General features: G+C 37.7%; 1 protein-coding gene across 5 annotated transcripts; it reads left to right on the top strand.

Moving 5' to 3' along the window:
- Nucleotides 1-474: 474 nt before the first annotated feature.
- Nucleotides 475-19,262, top strand: coro1b (coronin, actin binding protein, 1B). 5 transcript variants are annotated; one of them, XM_022678300.2, is made up of 12 exons: nucleotides 694-797; nucleotides 1,241-1,301; nucleotides 7,595-7,800; nucleotides 7,895-8,017; nucleotides 9,038-9,167; nucleotides 9,702-9,883; nucleotides 11,714-11,833; nucleotides 11,990-12,094; nucleotides 12,350-12,495; nucleotides 12,754-12,811; nucleotides 14,901-15,224; nucleotides 16,705-19,262. In XM_022678300.2, the coding sequence occupies exons 3-12, from the start codon at nucleotides 7,597-7,599 to the stop codon at nucleotides 16,825-16,827; spliced, it is 1,515 nt and encodes a 504-aa protein (XP_022534021.1). In that variant the 5' UTR covers nucleotides 694-797; nucleotides 1,241-1,301; nucleotides 7,595-7,596; the 3' UTR covers nucleotides 16,828-19,262. The 5 variants fall into 5 exon arrangements, with proteins under 5 accessions (XP_007255119.2, XP_022534021.1, XP_049338151.1 ...); XM_049482194.1 differs by having other exon boundaries at nucleotides 1,241-1,313; XM_007255057.4 differs by lacking the exon at nucleotides 1,241-1,301 and having other exon boundaries at nucleotides 475-1,147.
- The last annotated feature ends 419 nt before the right edge of the window (nucleotides 19,263-19,681 follow it).

Here is a 19,681-nt window from a genome sequence, read left to right as displayed (position 1 = left end):
TATATATATATATATATATATAATGTTCTTTTATTTATTTACACAATCCCCTGACCTGAATTGTGGAACAAAGTTACTGGATATTATTGATTAATGCATTGTTCCACAATTCAGGTCAGGGGATTGTGTAAATAAATAAAAGAACATTTTAAATATGTATAATTATACAGAAACACGCATTAGATAATAATAATACCTAGAATAATTTGTTAGAGTGTGGCAATAAAAACGTGCATGAACATTTCAGTGACTGGACACTGGGGGGGATTTCTGTACCACGTTCTTCTGATGCTTTACGCATTTGGGGCTTTTATTTTGAATTTTGCTCTGCTGTGCGCTTGGGAGGTGCAGCCCGCTGCTGTATGAGTGATGCTAATGAGATAGCTAGTTAACTACAAAACTGTAGCTAGTAATCCCCTATTATTTTCAACTTTACAAACACAAATAAATTTACTCATATTTAGACACAGGCTATAAAGCTGAAATCTGTTGTACATCCAGAGATATTTCTGATTTTGTAACAGAAAATGGCTAAATGCCCCTATGGTCTTAACAGATATACAGTTATAATTTTGCCGAGAATACGTTAAATCATTAGACTATAATTGTGCTATACTTACATTTTTTTTAATGAATTATAATGTGTGATTGTGGTTGGATTGTGATGAAGGACTGGGACTTTTACTGAGTAAAATTCCTCTTCCAGGTGGCCTTTGTGTATTATCTCCTATCGGCTGATGCTTCATAGGACACTTGCCTTATTTCTAGGCTATTTTCTCAGGATATCTGTCTCGGCGGTAAACTGTTCCTTTTTTACCTTTTAACCATTTATAGACGTGTTCGTTGTTATTCTTTATTTAACAGATATTTGGATATTTGTTTTGCGTGGGGAAAAACGAGAGAAAACCCGAAGTAGGCTAATTATTTTTCGTAACGTTACCTAATGGATTAGCTCGTGTCCCTCTCTGTGAGAGAACTGGACTCTTCCACCTGCCTCTGTACAAAACACTGACAGGCTGGGCGGAGAAGGAGAAGTGGGGTTTATTCACTGTTTCTGCTGGATTATTTTTGCTTTTCGCCTTTTCTGATACATATCGAATCAGAGGGAGTCGTTCTTGGCTTTTGGAAACCCCTAACTTAACCTGAGGTACAGTATCTGTCTATTATCTGCCTGTCTATACTAACAGCCCCTCCTATACCGCACCCCCTCTCTGTCTCTCTCTCTCTCTCTGTCTGACAGTCGGACGCTAGTTTGCGGTGTCTATGTGAAGCTGGGCTGCGCCTTTTGTGTGCTATCTGAGGTGTGTTTACTGGTTAGTACAAGTACTCCTACTATCTGACCAGTTTGTGGCTTTTCTATCCGTTTTCGTGCACGTTTTTTATTATCTACTGCATGTTGTTGTTAATGTACGGGTGGTTGTGTGGCGAGATGATCTGAGAGAGAGAGATCTGTCAATTCATTCATTCTTTCAGCGCTCATTCAGACAGCAGGACACTGCTGCCACTGAAGCACAAACCCCTGAATATTAAATGGAGCACAGTTTGCATTTTTAATTAAATTCCTCCGCTCCGCTCGCCTGTAGGATAATCCGCCCCTCCTCATTCATGTGAACCGGGAGAGACTCAATTATGCCTCAATTATTATCCTAATAATAGATTAAATTAGAGGGACAGCCAAACATAATGCGATGTTTAAGCTACCAATCAGGAGGTTAGTTAAAATAGTCTATTCTATTATGTCATTAGCTACAATCCTGGCTGAATAGTAGCTAGGGCTTTACGGCCCTATTTATTTATGGCCCTATTTAAAGTAATATTATAATAGTTCAGGGTATTTTTGTAAGGAACAATTACTTACATATACTACTACTACTACTACTACTACTGCTACTACTGCTAAGTACTACTACTACTACTGCTACTACTACTACTACTACTACTACTAATAATAATAATAATAATAATAATAATAATAATAATAAAAACACATATAGGTTCAATTCAAAGTGCAGTATATTTAGTGCATGCATGTAAACTGCAAACATACATACCTGAAAATAATAGACTGGTTTTAAGACATCATGATTTTAAATTTACAATTTTTAATGTGTCACAATTTATTGTGTATGATATAACATGGCACATTTTTACTGGATAGTTTTCTTTAGTTCATTTTAGTTTCTTTTGACCAATTTTTAAAGCAGCAGCTCCTCAGATTTATTTATTTTACATTGTAAGCAGTACTATTTCTAAACTAGGAGGGCACAAAAAATGTATAATTAATGATATCATTGTCCTACAATTTCTAATATGTTTATATTTAGCTACATAGTGGTCTAGTAGGTTTGTTCGATTAAATGAATAAAATTATGTGCAAAACAGTATACTCAAAAACTCTGAAATTTATTTACAATAACCTGTAAGTTTCTTCCACATGTTTTTTGCAATTACACATTTTCACAAGAGAGGTCTATACATGCACAAATAGCCTAAATGTGCAGACTGTTGCTTTAAATACTCACAAATACAATTATAAAATATAAAAGATAAAATATGCAGTGTGGATACACTTTCAGAAAAAAAGGTGCAGTACAGGTACATTTTATTCACCATAGTGTGAAGTGAACAGTGCAAATGTACTATCAAAGCTACAGCATGGTCCTGCTCTATCCCTTAAAAGTAGGGGAACAAACAACAAAGCAATATATATTACAAATATGTCCCTTAAAGCGGTAGTTCGTATTATTTTGTTTCTAAACTGAAAGCAGAAGCGGAAGTGGAGAAGGGATAAAATATTGTGTTTAATGGTACCAGTGTGCTGGAACGACCATCCCTGCTAAGCCTGATATATTCATTCTAAAAACTGGGGTCTCTGGTCGCTTTTCGTGGCAGTTCTACTGGCCACGTCACACGTCTTTACGTACTTACGTCACATGTACAGCCTCTGAAAGAGGATCCGTCTCAGTTTTACTGCGAGCACACACTCGCCACTTATCAGCTCTTTGGCTTGTTTTCTGCACTACAACTGCGCACTCTCGCCGGTTATCAGCTCTTTGGCTCACTTTCTGTGCTACAACTGCACACATTCACCAGTTATCGACACTATGGCTTGTTTTCTTGGCTACAAATGCACAGCGGCAGGTAGGGCAATGGAGACCTCAGAAGGGGAAACTCGGACCTCAGTAGGTCATTCACTCATAGTAAAAACAGAGTGTGTAGTCGAAGTGAAGTTTCCGACTGAGCGCTCTCTCTCTCTCACTCTCTCTCTCACTCTCTTTCTTTCTGACTGAACATAACCTGGAATCGGATTCATCTGCTGTGAAAGGAGACCGTATCACTCCCGCCATTTAAAATGATTCTTCCGCAAGCTCGGTGCAATTACCCATCCTCACCAGAGAGGGCCCTAAATCCCAAAACTTAAGGACATCAGCTTATCTAAACCCACTGAAAAATACTCTTAAGGATATCACTCAAGTGACTACCCTGTCTGTTTCTGAGAGTGTAGAAGAAAAAAAAAACTAATTTGGACTCATATACATACAACCTCCACCTAAATAATATTACTATTTCACAATATTCTAAACAGTATATAACAGACACAACGTCACAAAAAGCAAAATGTGAAGGTGCATACATGTAAAACATTCTGACAACAGCTTTGATACAAATTAGGGGTGTGACGAGATCTCGTGAGATAACGTGACGATATTTCTCTTCAAGCTTAAACCTGTCTCGCGGGAAAAAAAACAGTTTAGCGTGGACTTTTTAAGAGGGATCTGGCAACACAGTAGCGATAGCAGCGAGTGTGGTGAGAGCAGCTCTCAGCAGAAAATTTGGGCATTTGCATAGAGGATGCTTCTGCTACTTTTAAGTTGTATGTCTGGCTGCATTTTGGCTCCAGTGGAAACAATAAACGGTAACAGAGTGACCAACAAGACACAAACCATATGTAAATACTGTATGTAAGTCGTACACGTGACTGTTTCATAGGCAGTTGTACTAATCCCTTAGCTCTGTACTGTATTTAAAAAAATGTCTCTGTTTGCACTTCAAGCATAGGCTTAATATGACTGGGTATGTTTATGCATAGTTAAATTACAAGAGATTTAAGAGAAAAAAACACAAACCATAGTCTTAATATGACTGGTTGTGGTTTGCACTATTTAAGACCTAGAAAAGTTTTATTTTTATTTTTTATTCTTATTTCTATTTCTTATAAAATCAATGTGTGAGAGAAACCAGTCTGTTAAGTTGGTGTTATATTATTTTGTTCAAGCCACTTTTCATTTTTGACGTTTTCTTTAAAATTGTATTTTTTAAATCTCGTCTTGTCTCGTTCTCGTGAACCCAGTATCGTGTCTCGTCTCGTCACACCCCTAATACAAATTAATTATATACATATACCATTTTATAGATACATTAAAACATATTTAAAATATATTACTATCATAAATAGTAAGCATCTGAATACATTAACATAGGAGCTTCAGTTATACCACACAAGAGAAAAAGGCTTTCACTTTTACTCAGATTACAAGTCATTTTCATAGTCATCCATTATTTAGCCATTTCCCACTCAAACAGTGTCTTCCTATAGGAAGAGAGCACTTCTCATTGGATTGGACATCTCAAGTTTCATCACAATGACTTTTATATTGCCCTTCCACAGGCTCTCACTGTGTGTTGTGTTTATTGCTTATTAATTATTGAATGATTTTTGGATTAGCTTAGTCCTTTCTTCATTTGTATTGTTAGTAGAAAAGTCGTTTTCATTTTTGTACAAAATGAAAGTTATGACTGTGTTTTATTTAATTATCCACTTCCCCAGACTTTTTTTACAGTCTACTTCTGCTCATGTAGTTAAATACACTAATAAGCACCAGCTGGAACAGGAATAATACTTCCTGAAATCTTTAAAAAAGCCACAGAGCTGCCAGTAAAAGAGTTTATTAGGGTAAATGACCCCTAACATCCCATAAGATATTGCAGATTAATGCATACAGTTTAAGCATGTGGTAAAATGACCCTTATGGTAATAAAAAGCTGCTTTTTTACCACTGTGTGTTTATGTTTATTTTGGGAACAACTGTGCCATATCATACTGTACACAATAGTATTAAAAATCCATATTGTGATAATAGTGATATTCAGTGTTGACAGTAGTTTATTTTGTATGTTTTACTATTCACTTTGAAGCTTAGGCATATTTTTGTATAATTGTTTATGTTAATATTCTATGTTTTAGTTTAATGGTGCAATTTCATTGGTAGATTACCATTGTTTACAAAATAGACAAAAGTTTACAGATTTTTTTTGTTAAAACTTAATGTTTAAAACTGTTGTATTTATACGAATTTTTTTTTTTTTGTTGCAGTAGGATATGCTTAAAATATATATTTTTCAAAATATGTTTTGGCATATTTCCTACAGTTGTTTTCACAAAAATGCCCTTAAGTATTGTGTTATTTTGGGGCCATATTGACCACCCCTAGTGACTATATGTACATGCCTTCTTAATATAGAACAGATTTGTAGTTATCTTTCTACACCTGGTTTAGCTATTCAATGCTTTATTAACTGAGAGCAAATCTGGAACCATATATTTGCAATATTTTTAACAGTACTCATGTTTATTTCGATTTAGTAGAATTTTTTGGAATTTTTAATAGATCAGTTATTTAATTTAACCAGTTAATATAAAAAAGAGAGTTTAAAATGTGACTAGTCTATTTAAGAACCGGTTAGCTAAATAAATGTGAACCAAAAAGTGTGAAAATAATTCTCAAGAGGTGCCTTTCATTTTATTGTTTGAATACAGTTGGTGGAAAGCTAAAATGGAAAGTATATACATGTTATATTTGTTTGTAAATGTATACCAAGGTGTCTAATACTGTAAGTCTTAAATGTGTAATATCTGATATCGGCCAAGAATTATACCACATCCTATTAGTTTTCCATAAGTCTACATATAGCAGACATTTAAGTGGTTTAAAATCATTTATGTGTTATGATGCATTCAGCTGAGGAGATCATTTAGAGATTAGCGTACTAGCTAACTCGTCTACCAAGAAAGATATGATGAAATACAAAAATATGGATATTTATGACAGATAACCACATGCTCTCTACAGTATAGCATGGCACAGTGTGTTTTAGTCTTACACAGTATAGGGCTAGCTAGCTAATTTAATGGTCAGGGCAGTGGATAATTTGCATGAACTTCTTTTTTTAGCTGAGGAAACTGCTTGCTAACTCAAACCAGTCACAGGAAGATAATACATAATATGTGCAGTCTCCTAGCTCAGTGTATGTGCGGTTTCTCTCTTTTATTAGTTCATTTCGAGCTAGTGGGGAAGCTCTTGTGTGAAGACACACACAGCTAACATTAGCATTTCCTCACGTTTGGTCTTTAGAGTCGTGCCACTCAGTTCAGCACGGACACAACAGGAACAATGCTAAAATTAAGTTGGTGACATATAATTTATTGTGGGCACATACGTACCATTGTCCAATGTAATAATGAATGGTATGTTCTTGTGAATTGTGTGTGACCTCTGTGCTTCATTCACTTACCTCTCTAACATGATTAACCTGTAAGTCACTCTGGATAACAGTGTCTGTCATGCAGATAAATTACAGTTAGGACTATAAATATCTTAGTGATTTGGGCTCTGCATGCCACCACTCTGGATTTAAAATAAAACAAATAAAATGCAGTTGAAGTGTAGACGTTCGGGTTTAAATCAAGGGATTGAACAAAAATATCCTGTGAAGCATTTAGTATAATAATATCCTACAAGCATTTCGGTTTATTTACAAAACCTTTTAATTTCAGGGATTCTTATAAAATCATAAAATGTTCATAAAATAAACATTTTATTTATGATAAAGTTCATTTGCCTGGGCTCTGAGTGGTCCAGCGGTCTAAAGCGCTTGCACTATGATCGGGAGATTGCTGGTTTGAATCCTTATCATGCAGCTTGCCATCAGCTGCCTGAGCCCTGAGAGCACAATTGGCCTTGCTCTCTCTGGGTGAATAGATGGCGCTCTTTTCCCTCATCACTCCTAGGGTGATGTCGATCAGCACAAGTCGTCTATGAGCTGGTGTATTGGAACAGTGACGCTGTGCTTTCCTACGAGCGGGCTATGATGCTACTAGGCAATACTGCAGCAGTTCGAAAAGAGGTGGTGGTTGATTTCACATGTGTCGGGGGAGGCATGTGCTAGTCTTCAGCTTCCTTGTGTTGTGGCATCATCTGTGCTGAGTGATATAGAAGGGACAGTTGGCCAGCTAAATTGGGAACAAATTGGAAAAACTATGTCATATCATACTTCAGTTGCATCTCATTTGTTTCATTTTAAATCCAGTGTGGTTAAATGCAAAATAATGTCAAGATTATTAAGGACCTAACTGTATACCTAAGTGTGCTATATTAGATCCAAACTTAAAAACAGGAACTTAAAAATAGGAACCAATTAAAAAAAAATATTTGCATAAAGATAGTAGGCCTCAGCTAGCTTTCACAGTGTGTAAGCAGTGTTTTCTGTGTATTCTAAGCAATGTCTAAAATTTGCTGTGTTTCTGTTTCTGCAGTCATGTCCTTTCGGAGGGGCGTGGTGAGGCAGAGTAAGTTCCGGCACGTATTCGCTCAGGCGTGGAAGGCAGAGCATTGCCTTGATGATGTCAGAGTAACACGCGTGACATGGGAGGGGCCACTCTGCGCAGCCAATCCCAAGTTCATTGCCGTTATCGTTGAGGCTGGTGGGGGTGGAGCCTTTCTTGTATTACCACTCGCCAAGGTTAGTCATTTCTGACATTTTTACTGCACTTTTTCTGATCAAAGTTTTTTTCTTTTTGATTTATTACATATAATATTGTGTTTGTTTCTTCTAGAGTGGTAGGGTGGACCAGTCCACTCCATCTGTGTGTGGTCATGCGGCTCCTGTGCTGGACATTCAGTGGTGTCCACATGATGATAATATTATAGCTAGTGCCTCAGAAGACTGTACAGTAAAGGTCAGTATACAACTAATATGGATGCATTTATACTGCTATAACATGTCAATCAATCAATCAATCAATCAATCAGTCAAACAAACAACCTTTATTTTCACCGGAGAAAACATTGAGGGTAACTCACATTTCCAATGCAGTCAAGCATTTACAACTTAAAGGGACTAAAAAAATAAATGTAACATTAAAATAAAGAATTTAAACAGGTTAAGCTAATATGAAAAACTTAAAAAAAAAAAACAGACTATAAAAAATGAATGGCAAAGTCATTCGAAAACTAAACAATTAATGTAATTAAGAAGAAATGAAACAATTCAGAATAAAAGGATAAGTGGACAGGCAAAAAAAGATAAAAAATTCAATTAATAAAAAATAAGAAACAAATAAAAAATAATTAGCTAAAAATAACATTAAGGATATAAAGAAAGTAAATAGTAGAGATACAATAAAAAGGTAAAACAGAATATGAAATAAATAAAATAACTAAATAAAAAGGTAGAAGGCCAAAAGGTAAAACAGAAAATATTTAAAAAAAATGGATGAAATAAATAAAATAAATAAGAAGGTAGAAGGCCAAAAGGTAAAACAGAAAACGCAATCTGAAACCATCTACTAAAGTGGATTGAGTAATGTTGAAGAAGAACTGAAACTTCATTTAGAGTAATTTAAAAAAGGATATTGGATGAGAAAGAGATGAACATCATGGCTGCTCTCTGATCCTAAAATATGTCATGTTAATTAGTGATGAGAGAATTCTCTCTGTTTCTTAGGATTTCTTTCTGGGGCCTAAGTTGGAGGTGCAGGTTAAATTTTAAATGTACTATGCTTGACTAATCAGGACTTCACTCTCAATTCCCTCGACACAGCATTTTGTTTATTAATCTGCTAAGTTAAGTGGTTAATAAGTAATCCCTTCAACAACAACTTTTAAGGTGATACTTTAGGATAAAATATATAAGTGGGGTGTATGGAGTGTTGTAAATTTTGTTGTTATTTTGTAAATAACTGTTGTGCTGTTGGTAGATATGGCAGATTCCTGATGGCGGCCTCACAGCACCGATGACTGAGGCTGTAGTAACTTTAGAAGGCCACAGTAAAAGGGTGGGAATTGTAGCCTGGCACCCTACTGCTCTGAACATCCTGCTGACCGCAGGTAAGCTCCTTGTTTGTGTGTGCGTGCGTGTGTGTGTGTGTGTGTGTGTGTGTGTGTGTGTGTGTGTGTGTGTGTGTGTGTGTGTGTGTGTGTGTGTGTGTGTGTTTACATGGTGTCTGCTCCAGACGCTAAAGTTGGATTATTTGGATTAAGTCTCTCTGGCTCACCCCAGTCTTTGGATTGTTCATGCACTAAATCTTTTTGCTAGACTGAAACTGTAGTTTATAAATCCATTTGAATAGCCTTTCAGTAATCTTGATCACCCACCCACTAATCCCATCAACCATTTTTTTTCTTTTCCTTATCTAAAAGAAAGAGACTCTACAATTGCAGTTGCTAGAACTGAATGATGCACTGCATTCATTGATTTAATCTGCTAAAATCATAGTTTTATATTTGCATAAAATCAAAGTTAAACAGAACAGTAGGCATACTGCTGAATCTAATTTGTATAAGCATGCAAAAATTGAAGAGACTGTGGTTTGAGCTTTGTCATCTGAGAGCTTGTTTCTGATCCATATGTGTTTGCTGCAGGTTGTGATAACCTCCTGTGTGTGTGGGATGTTGGCACGGGGGAGCTGGTGTACCAGCTGGGTGATGCCCACCCAGACCTGATCTACAGTGTGAGCTGGAACAGAGAGGGTAGTGTGATCTGCACCACCTGCAAAGACAAAGCTCTGCGTGTCATTGACCCTCGACGTGGAACTGTCCTTAAGGTCAGCAGCCAGTGATATTGACGAGTCTAATAATGCTTGTTAGATGGTGACCTGTAGCCTAACTCTAACACTTCAGCTGTATTTGGACGGGGTAGTTTTACCTGTGGAGGTTGAAGTACTGTAACTCTACTACAGGACGTCTGTAGTAAAAATTAATGACCGGTTCACACAGGATAAGGAATCTCAGGATAAATTACTGAAATGGTAATGGCTACTTGAATCACACTGCTGCCACCTCTAAAAACATGATGATGATAAATCGTGTAACTCCCTTATTGTACTACCGTATTTTTTGTACTATAGGACTGATTTTAAATCCTTTAATTCTCCTGAAAATCATCAGTGCCCCTTGTAATCTGCTGCGCCTTATGTATAAATTTTACCAGTCAGATTGTAAGGAGCAGTAAAGCCACTCCACTGAAGTGCAGTGTTATAGAGAAGTTTCTGTTTTGTTCTCCAACAGCATTAGCATTAGCTGTTAACAGCGCTAAGCGCTAGCTCCTTCAACGGTCAGAGTTGTGCATTATCGGCCTGTAGCCTGCTGCTAACCCCAGGTAGCACTGCAGAAGCAGCATTCGCCGATAACCGAGCTAAGTCTAACTCTTTCACTGTTTAGAAGTGAGTATTAACGGCCTGTAATCTGCTGCTAAGCCCAACTAGCACTGCTAGAGCAGCATTAGCCACTAAGTGCTAGCTCTTTCGCCATTCAGAAGTGAGTATTATCAGACTGTAGCCTGCGTGTTTACCATGTTAAAATAAGCTACATGAGACGAACTGTCCTCAGTGTAGCACTAGCCGCTAATGCTAATGCAAATGCACCCAGCCTTAGTGGAAATCTGGAAATATAAGCTTGCAGTAAGTAAACGGACCTTACTCACCCAAATTAACAGTTTTCAGGAGAGAAATCTGTGTAGATTAACATCCAGTCCACATTTTTTTGGTTAAAAACTACAGTTTTGTTTACTTATCATAGCTAATAAACGGTAATCTGGTAATAAATGTTGTATAAACTATAAGCTTTGCTACACAATGACTTTTTGACAGTCCGTAAAAATCAACGACATGGTTCATTTGCACAGAACAAAAATCTCTGAAAAACTCACCTCCTCAGGTAAAACAAATACTGTCTTTTATATTTTTAAAAAGACTGCATGATGTGTATATATACATGTAACATAATTACAACTTTGAAGGTTAAGGCTAAGTAAAAAATAGTATCATATATTTTTTGCAGATTTTAACTTTTTGGCATAATTTGAATCTGTTGAAACGTCTTTCCAGTCTATGTTAGAGACTGGCGTTGGGTTATAGGGACTGTCTAATTGAGGTTAATTTATTAAAAAAAAGAAAATGCTAGGTATCAGGGCATTGGGGGGGGGGTTCTAACTTATTCCTCATAATATTATTTTTTATGACACCATGAGGAAACTTTGAGACCATCCATACAAACAAGATGAAGATGAAATATCACACAGCTGAAATAATTGTGCATGGAGGAGTGGAAAAAAACGTTCTCTCAATCGATATCAGAGACTGGTAGATGGTAATATGTACTGTCTAATTTAGGTTACTTCAGCTAAAAAACTAAATACCAGCTATGAGAACAAAGGAAGGGTCCTAAATATTTCTTAATTGTATGTTTTTTTTTTCATGACCACTTATGTTGTATGTTCATGTGATTTAAATATGGATAGTAATATATGATATTAATATGTTTAAAAAGGCAAAGTTGTCTATGTTATATGCGATTGTGTGATATAACGTAATGCAATGTGTTTAGCGTAGCTATACAATGACACGAGTATTGTTGGTATTACCCATCATGTCTAGGTACGAGAAAAGGCCCATGAGGGCACCAGGCCAATGAGGGCTGTCTTTCTGGCAGATGGGAAGATCCTGACTACTGGCTTTAGTCGCATGAGTGAAAGACAGCTGGCCCTCTGGGATGCGGTAAGAAAAAAAAAAAAAAAAAATCCCCTTAAAGAGAAACTGTTTACAGTAGTCATCAGGGTATATCTGTAGCGGTTAACATACTTTCATTGTCTTATCTTTTGTCTCTGTGTTTGTGTGCGTGTGGTTGTTGTACGTCATTAATTTAATCATTAGAGAGATCTCTCTGAGCCAATGGCTGTTCAGGAAATGGACACCAGCAATGGAGTTCTACTTCCTTTCTACGACCCAGACACGAACATGGTCTACTTATGTGGAAAGGTAAAACTATCCAGACATACACTATCACTTTTAACCTACACCAGGCTGTAAGGTTTCACTTACTGACTGATCAGCAGTGTATTGTTACAAGCGTGTACACACAACACAATTTATTTTAATCTGATGTGTAAATGAATAACCTAAGAAGACGTACAATGTACAATGCATATTTAATGTCGGTCATCAATCCAAAACGTAGTCAAACAAAACACTGACTGGCATTTATTGCAATTCACATTCTGTCTGTTTCACTAGGGGGACTGCACCATTCGCTATTTTGAGGTAACTGACGAATCGCCCTACGTCCACTTCCTCAGTCTCCACAGCAGTAAGGAGCCTCAGAGAGGGGCTGGCTTTCTCAGCAAGAGAGGAGTGGATGTAAACAAGTGTGAGATTGCCCGGTAAATGAGTTATATATAGTCTTTGTCATATCAAAACTTCACACTTTCGTTTTGAAACATCACATGGTCTCTCTATGTTGCTTCTTGATGAATAGACCAATAGAACAGATTTACATTTTCTTTTGCTACAAATCCTATTTCAAAAGTATAACAATATCTCTTTTCACAAAATTATTTAAATAAACACAAAAAACAAAGGAAGATGTGTATGAACCAGTAAATTAATGTAGTGATACCAATGTTCCTCCTTTCTACTAGATTCTATAAGCTGCATGAGAGGAAGGTTGAACCGATCTCTATGACTGTGCCAAGAAAGGTAAGCTGAGTTTTTTGGACAATCTTTCACATTTGCATATGTATAAACAAGGAATATTTTGACAATGTTTTTTGGGTAATTGTGTCAAACTCTAAGATAACCAAATGTTTAGAGATAGCATGCCTTCCTTCACAATTTAAATTTAAAGCTCACCTTCCGCGAAAATCCGATTTTTCTTGTTTTTTGTGGAATACAGTAGGTCTCTCCGAGTTGAATGTGTACACCTGCACATTAAACTGTTTTGCAGCCCCCATTGTCTGCAGGAGCTAAGCAAAGAAATCCCCCCTCCCCCCCTCCGAAAAACGGGTGAATTTTGAATTATCTTTCTGCCTACGTAGGCAGAAACTCACAGACCAGCCCACCTTGGCTCGAGAAACTCCCAGAGGCGGAGCTGAAGCGACGCAACATCACCGCTCATCAGTTAGGAGGTGGGAGGCAGTGAGCGGCAGAGCGGTGGAGGGGCGTCGCAGTGCTCCTAGCCAATCAGAGGAGAGATATTTGCATGCTGTTTGCATGTATGAATATTCATGAGCAAAGCTGGAATCCGGTCATTTTGGACACACCCCTAAAACAGTCCATTAAAAAAGAGCTATACAGAGACACCTGAGCACTTTTTTTTTACAAAAACGGCTCACATGTCATTCATTCATACTAGAGACCACAACTAGACATTTTAAAATGAAAGAAAAAACGACGGAAGGTGACCTTTAAATGTTTCACTTTTTTAATCAAGTATGGAACAAAGTTTTTTTGAACACACAAATTTAAGTAAAGCAAACTCAAAAAAGTAACAGTAACTTATTACAAAGCATTTTTTGATTATCTCTAACTCAAATGTCCTTATAGCACACATTTTTAGCTTTCTGCCTTAGTTTGGACAACATTTTATCATATTTAACATTATTAAAAGTAAACAAATTGAGAGGAAGGGATACAGATTAAAATTAGGCATATTTCAGCTGCAGTACTTTTATATGTTGTTAAATTGACTGTATTTTTGGCTAATAAGTGGAACCATAAATGTGAGTTAGTAGTAAGGTGAGCTTTTGCCTAAACTAAGGTGAGTTAACTAAAAAAGGCAGAGGCAGAGGCAAAATGTTTATATTAAAGGTTAGCATACTTCTTGTAAATACAGTTTGTAACTTGTACAGTTTAGAGACATGTAGGCATGTTTAGCAAGTGTCTTCATAACAATAAAGAAAAAAATATATCAAAATGTGTGATTTTTGTTTTTAAACAGCTTTTTCTCAAGTAAAAATGTAAAAGTACCGGTTTCAGCACTACTTAAAATGTAAATGTAATGTAATGGGGAAAAATGTCATTAAGGACAAAAGCTTAGGCCACAGATACCAATAGTGGATAACACCCCCCCCCCCATGACTATAATGTTATATTAAAATGTTTATTTAATGCTGAAAAATTGGGAGGCACTAGGCTACTTGTTTGAATCTATGTATTTTAGTACAATACAGATATATTAAAGAAGCTTAGATGAGACATTTCAAAAACTCAAGTACTCTTGAGGCTCTTGAGCCACAGATCATCTTCATACTAGGCTACATGTGTCTGCTATGTTCTTGCTGGAGTGTGGCGTGACATGTGCAGGTGTGATGGACTACATATGAACCAATAGGGTGTCGGAATAATAAATGTTTATACTTTTTCTCCAACCACAATTAGATTTACTCTTTTTGGATGGAGAGATTTGTCTGTATAGGGTTTTATTTTTGAATGAAGAAAAGCCAAAATAAAAACAAGCTAAAATCAAAGAGGAGTAAGGAGGCTATTTTTAAAATGTAAGGAGAAGGAAGTTCAAATAATTGTGTCAGAATGTAAAGTAAAAGTAGTCGACTTTCTACTTAATTTCTATTTTCTGAAATCGCAAAAAGATGATAAAATGTTTTGGCTATGCCATTATTTTCAAAATATTTGATTTCCTATACACCTTTTTGTGTGGTTATTAATGTTAATTCAAAAAACTAGGTGGCCCCAAACTATTGACGGGCAGTTTAGTTACTATGTTACTTTAAAGAAAGTGATGTAAATGTAGCAACAAGTGTAATTATCGTATTCTGTACTCACCCTCCAGTCAGACCTGTTCCAGGGGGATTTGTATCCAGACACAGCAGGATTAGAGCCCTCCCTTCTGGCTGAAGACTGGATAGCAGGGCAGGACGCTCCTCCGCTCTTAGTCTCTCTGAGTGGTGGCTACACCGCTCCACCCTCTAAATGCAGCACGCTGCGCGGTAGACCCAAACTCCTACCTCAGACCGACTCAACTACTGCCTCTACTGCTGCCTCTGCTACTGCTGGAACCGCTAACACTGTGACCAGAGAGCCAGAGAGTGAAGCTGTGGAGCAGCCGCAGGCCGGAAGGGAGACTGAAGGAGGGATGGAGAGATCGAGGAAAGAGGTAACAGCACAACAGCATTGTGTTCAAGTTCAGGCTGCATCTGGGGTGGGAGAGAATTTGCAAGTACTACAGGTACCTACCAGCTCCTTGTCTTCTTTCAAATTGGCCAGAACATACTATAATTCTTTACAGTCATATCACTGCTTATCTGGATGTATTTAAGGATAAACCAGTGGACTTTGGGTTTCTTAGAAATGAAGGCTACATTTCTTGGCTGCATTCAATAGATCCTTCAGAACTGAACTACCTGTAGTGGTGTAGTGGCTGGGAAATGCAGCCTTCCTCATCGTTATCCTTGGCTTTGAACCATGACTAATCTATGTAGGAAGAGGGAGCTCAATTGGCCCTGCTTGGTGGGTAGATGGCGCTCTCTCCCCACATCACTCCTACGGTGATGTCCGCAGCACAGGGCATCTGTGAGCTGATGTACCGGAGCTGCGCTTTCCTCCGAGCGCGCTGGCTGCTTGGCAATGCTGCATCAGCAGCAGCTCGAAAAAAAGCGATGGCTGACTTCACATGTATCGGAGGAAGCATGTGTTAGTCTTCACCCTCCTGGTGTGTTGGGGCATTGCTAGTGATAGGGGGAGTCCTAGTGAGTGGGTTGGGTAATTGGACGTGTAAATTGGGGAGAAAAAGGGAAAAATTAGAAATAAAATTATTTAAAAGTTTGGCACCATACTCCAAGCATTTGTGGAAATTTGCTCATCCAGCTTTTCTTCTGTCTTCTATTAGGTCAAGTACTGATGTTGGATGAAACAACTACAATATTGCTATGTATATAAAATGTAAAGTTTTTGGTCATCTGCCTTCAAACGAATAGGAACTTCTTTGACATCCCATTCTTAATCCATATGTGTTAATATTATGTCAACTCACCATTTGCAGCTAAAACAGCTTTACCTCACAAGGATTAGAAGTGTGTTTATGGGAATATTTGACCATAATGTTGAATATAAAGGCCTGGCTAACAATCTTCGCTTTAAATCATCTCAAAGGTGTTCTATCTGTTTGAGGTCAGGACTCTGTGCTGGACAGTGTAGTTCTTCCACACCAAACTCGCTCATCCATGTATTTATGGACCTTGCTATGTGCACTGGTGCACAGTCATGTTAGAATAAAAACATCCCCAAACTGTTCCCACAAAGCTGAGAGCATGAAAAACTTTTTCTTTTTCCATTGGCAATGCTTCTGCATAGAGGATAATCAAGACTTGCGTATTCATTTTGACCCCTATTTCAGAATCTATGGTTTACACAGTGCTAATAGTATATATTATACAGAATATTAGCTTTATTCATTTGTTAGCCTATTAGCATCAGTGAAAAAGATCTTGCTTTACTTTTCAGAAGGTTAAGCTGTGGTAACTTTCTCACTGAACCGTGAGAACTGTGCTAAGACTCTTCTGTAGATGTTCTTTGTGGTAAATGATATCTCTCATACTGTCTCCTACTTCTCTTTTTTTCTCTCTCTCTACCGCCAGGACGACCAGCTCTCTGACATCCTGACTGAAATCCGCGCCCTGCGAGCCCTGGTGTTAGCTCAGGGTCACAGGATCGATGTGCTGGAGAGACAGGTCGCCCGGATTGAGGATGGAGATGTATGAGATGCGTGGCTGCGCAGATACACACTGAAAGACCCATAGCCTTACCCTAATAGCTTTACATCGCAGTGAAAGATCATGGGAAGTGCGGTCCAGTTGCTAAGGCATAATGTACAAAAATAATAATAACAATAATAATAAAGATAAAAAAGAAAAGGTTTGAGCATGGAACTTCTGCGCCCTGTTTAGATATGAGGTGTGGGTGAAAATTAATGGGCTGACAGTATGGGAAGTGGTATATAAGAAAAGAGAACTGTGTGTGTTGATAAAAGAAAATGAAACCTCATGGCTCGTACTGTGCATTTCATAGAGCTTTTACATCAGGTACTGATTACTGCTGCTAATTAAAAACACACAATCAAATTTAGCAAAGCTTTTTGCTTTAGTCAGTGTTTTGGTGGGATTAGCATTTGGGCGTGTAGCTACCCAATGCAAATTGGATGAAAGTTCGAAGCCTTTGAGGGGAAGAACATAAACAAATCCTACATGCTGTACTCTTTATAGTAGCCTATCTGTTTACTGTTAACTAGAACGTATGGTAAATATGCACATTTTGACAAAAAATCATGCTGCATACGATGGCATGGGCGCCAACTTAGATTAAATATTAGGGGATGGGGAAGGGCATGATTGCTCTGCACTGTTATTGTCTATTGTAATATTATGAACAGATCATACAGAGAGAAAGTAGTGAAGGTGACAGAAGTAGCTGCATGCGTATATGAAAATCTTACACACTGTGCAAGGTGCATTGAGATGCTTATTGCTGTCTTAAACCCCACGAAAAGTCTAATTTCATGCCCTCTGCTGACGACGCCTACGAATATGACTACGCTTATAGGTGTGGTGGTCTGGAACTAAGGTGTGCTCAGGTAAATTTCTGGCATATTTGCTATCTCGGCAACAGAAAACATACTGCTGCGCCACTGACTGATTAAAACCCTGACAACAAGTTCTTCCCCATCTTGGCAACGCAGGTACACCCCAGCTCATAAATGACCTGCTCACACACCTTCACAGCGTAAACACGAAGGTCAGTTTCCTCTGCTGAGAAGCACAAAAGTGCTGCACTATTAAGATGTCAATACACCAAATGGCAAGTAAAACCCATGTTTAATGAAAAAAATTAGTACATGCCTTTTGCTTGTTTCAAGCTGTGCAAAGCTTATTTTTTGCATTTTCCGACCAACCCAACCCCCACACACCAACACGCCCTATATCAACCGTTTAATTTTCTCAGACTAAAGTTGGATGCGGTTTTAAAGCTAAAAATCTAGTCTCAGCCCATCATACACTACACGACTTTCACTTCAACTGTCAGCTCCGACTGCACTAGGGTCTACAGACTAGAGCCAATTAACCCAGAATCTCTACAACTGTAAATCTGGCTAAAAGTTGTGTACTGTAACTCCAGCTTTAGATACAGCATCCAACAAATCCTCCATTAGCACTTATTACCCATGAACATTTGTACTCACTTGTGAGGTTTAAGACTGGAGCTTTTTTAGAACTGTCACATCATGACCATATGCTAGCTTTTAGCACTATCAGCAAACTTACCAGTCTTTCTCTTGGTCTTTAGGTTGCCAGATATGCAACACGAAAAAAAAACTGGTGTAAAAAAGAGTCAATACTATCTTAAATTACAGATACAGTACAAAATACCTTAGTAATCCAGTGAAATGATATCCCTAGCTATCCCTATTTGACCTGAAATTGTCAATCTGGCAACCGGCAAGTTAAATGCACACACATTATAAACTGCACAGTGTTTCCAGTTGCTGTAGTGACAGTGCAGCTTATATATTTTGAAACAGCAGTTTCACAGTTATGGCATATCCTCGTGTTTGGTACTAGGATTGCACTTGCACTGTGGCCCTCTTCCTTAGTTTTGGTGGGAGAGTGTGACCCAATGCCCACCCCCCTTTTCCTAAGTTGGCGCTCATGTACATTGGTAATCACTGTTCATAATTCTTCTCTTCCACTACTACAGCTAACCGAATGGTAGGTCTTAATGAGTGTAGCTCTTTCTGATGTGTTGTGTGGCTAATAAAAGCCTTCTTTTATACCAATAGCAAGTCTGTGTAGTTTTGTGGACTGTCAGTATGAATGCTGAAAAGAAATGTAGAGCATTTAGCATGAATGAATAGTGCTTCATTCTTGATGGATAACAGTAGAGCTGTGATAGTTCTTTTCTTTTTTCTTTCTTTTCTTTTCTGTTCTTTTTTACTTGTTTCATGTTCACATACTGTAATTTATGTACACTACAATCAGGGATGTTGGTTTACCCATCCTCATTTGTTGATTACTTTTTGTTAATCATGTTTTTCACCTACCTTTATTTCCTGTATGTGCTGTAAAGTATCGTAAGTACACGTGTATTCTTGCAATTCTGTTCGTGGTGACTAGATTTTAAATAAAAGCCAGAAATGTACTAACCACAGACACAATTGTCACCCTGTGTGGTTTGCTGTCTATTCTGCTGATTTATCGCTAGGTAACTTTCAGTTCATAAAGGCATCACTGCATTAAGCAGTACAAAAACATCACAGTATTTGCATTTTTGCAGGAATCATGCCTGGCAAAAAGAAACAAAAGGTCACACATTCTAATATTTTGTTGGATAGCCTTTAGCTTTGACTGCTGCACATTCACATTTGCTGTTGTTTCAATAAGCGTCTGCAATGTCACAAGATGTATTTCAATGCAGTGGTGCATTAATTTTTCACCAAGATCTTGCATTGATTATGTCAGTGTCTGAGTGCTGCACAAAACCTTCTCCAGTACATCCCAAAGGTTTTCAGTGGAGTTCTGGTCTGGGCAGTGGAGTTCTGGTCTGGGCTCTGTGATAAACAAT

The sequence above is a fragment of the Astyanax mexicanus genome, chromosome 8 (assembly GCF_023375975.1).
Source record: "Astyanax mexicanus isolate ESR-SI-001 chromosome 8, AstMex3_surface, whole genome shotgun sequence".
NCBI lineage: Eukaryota > Metazoa > Chordata > Actinopteri > Characiformes > Acestrorhamphidae > Astyanax > Astyanax mexicanus.
Note: the sequence above shows the minus strand (reverse complement) of the source record. Positions and strands in the feature narration are given on the sequence as shown.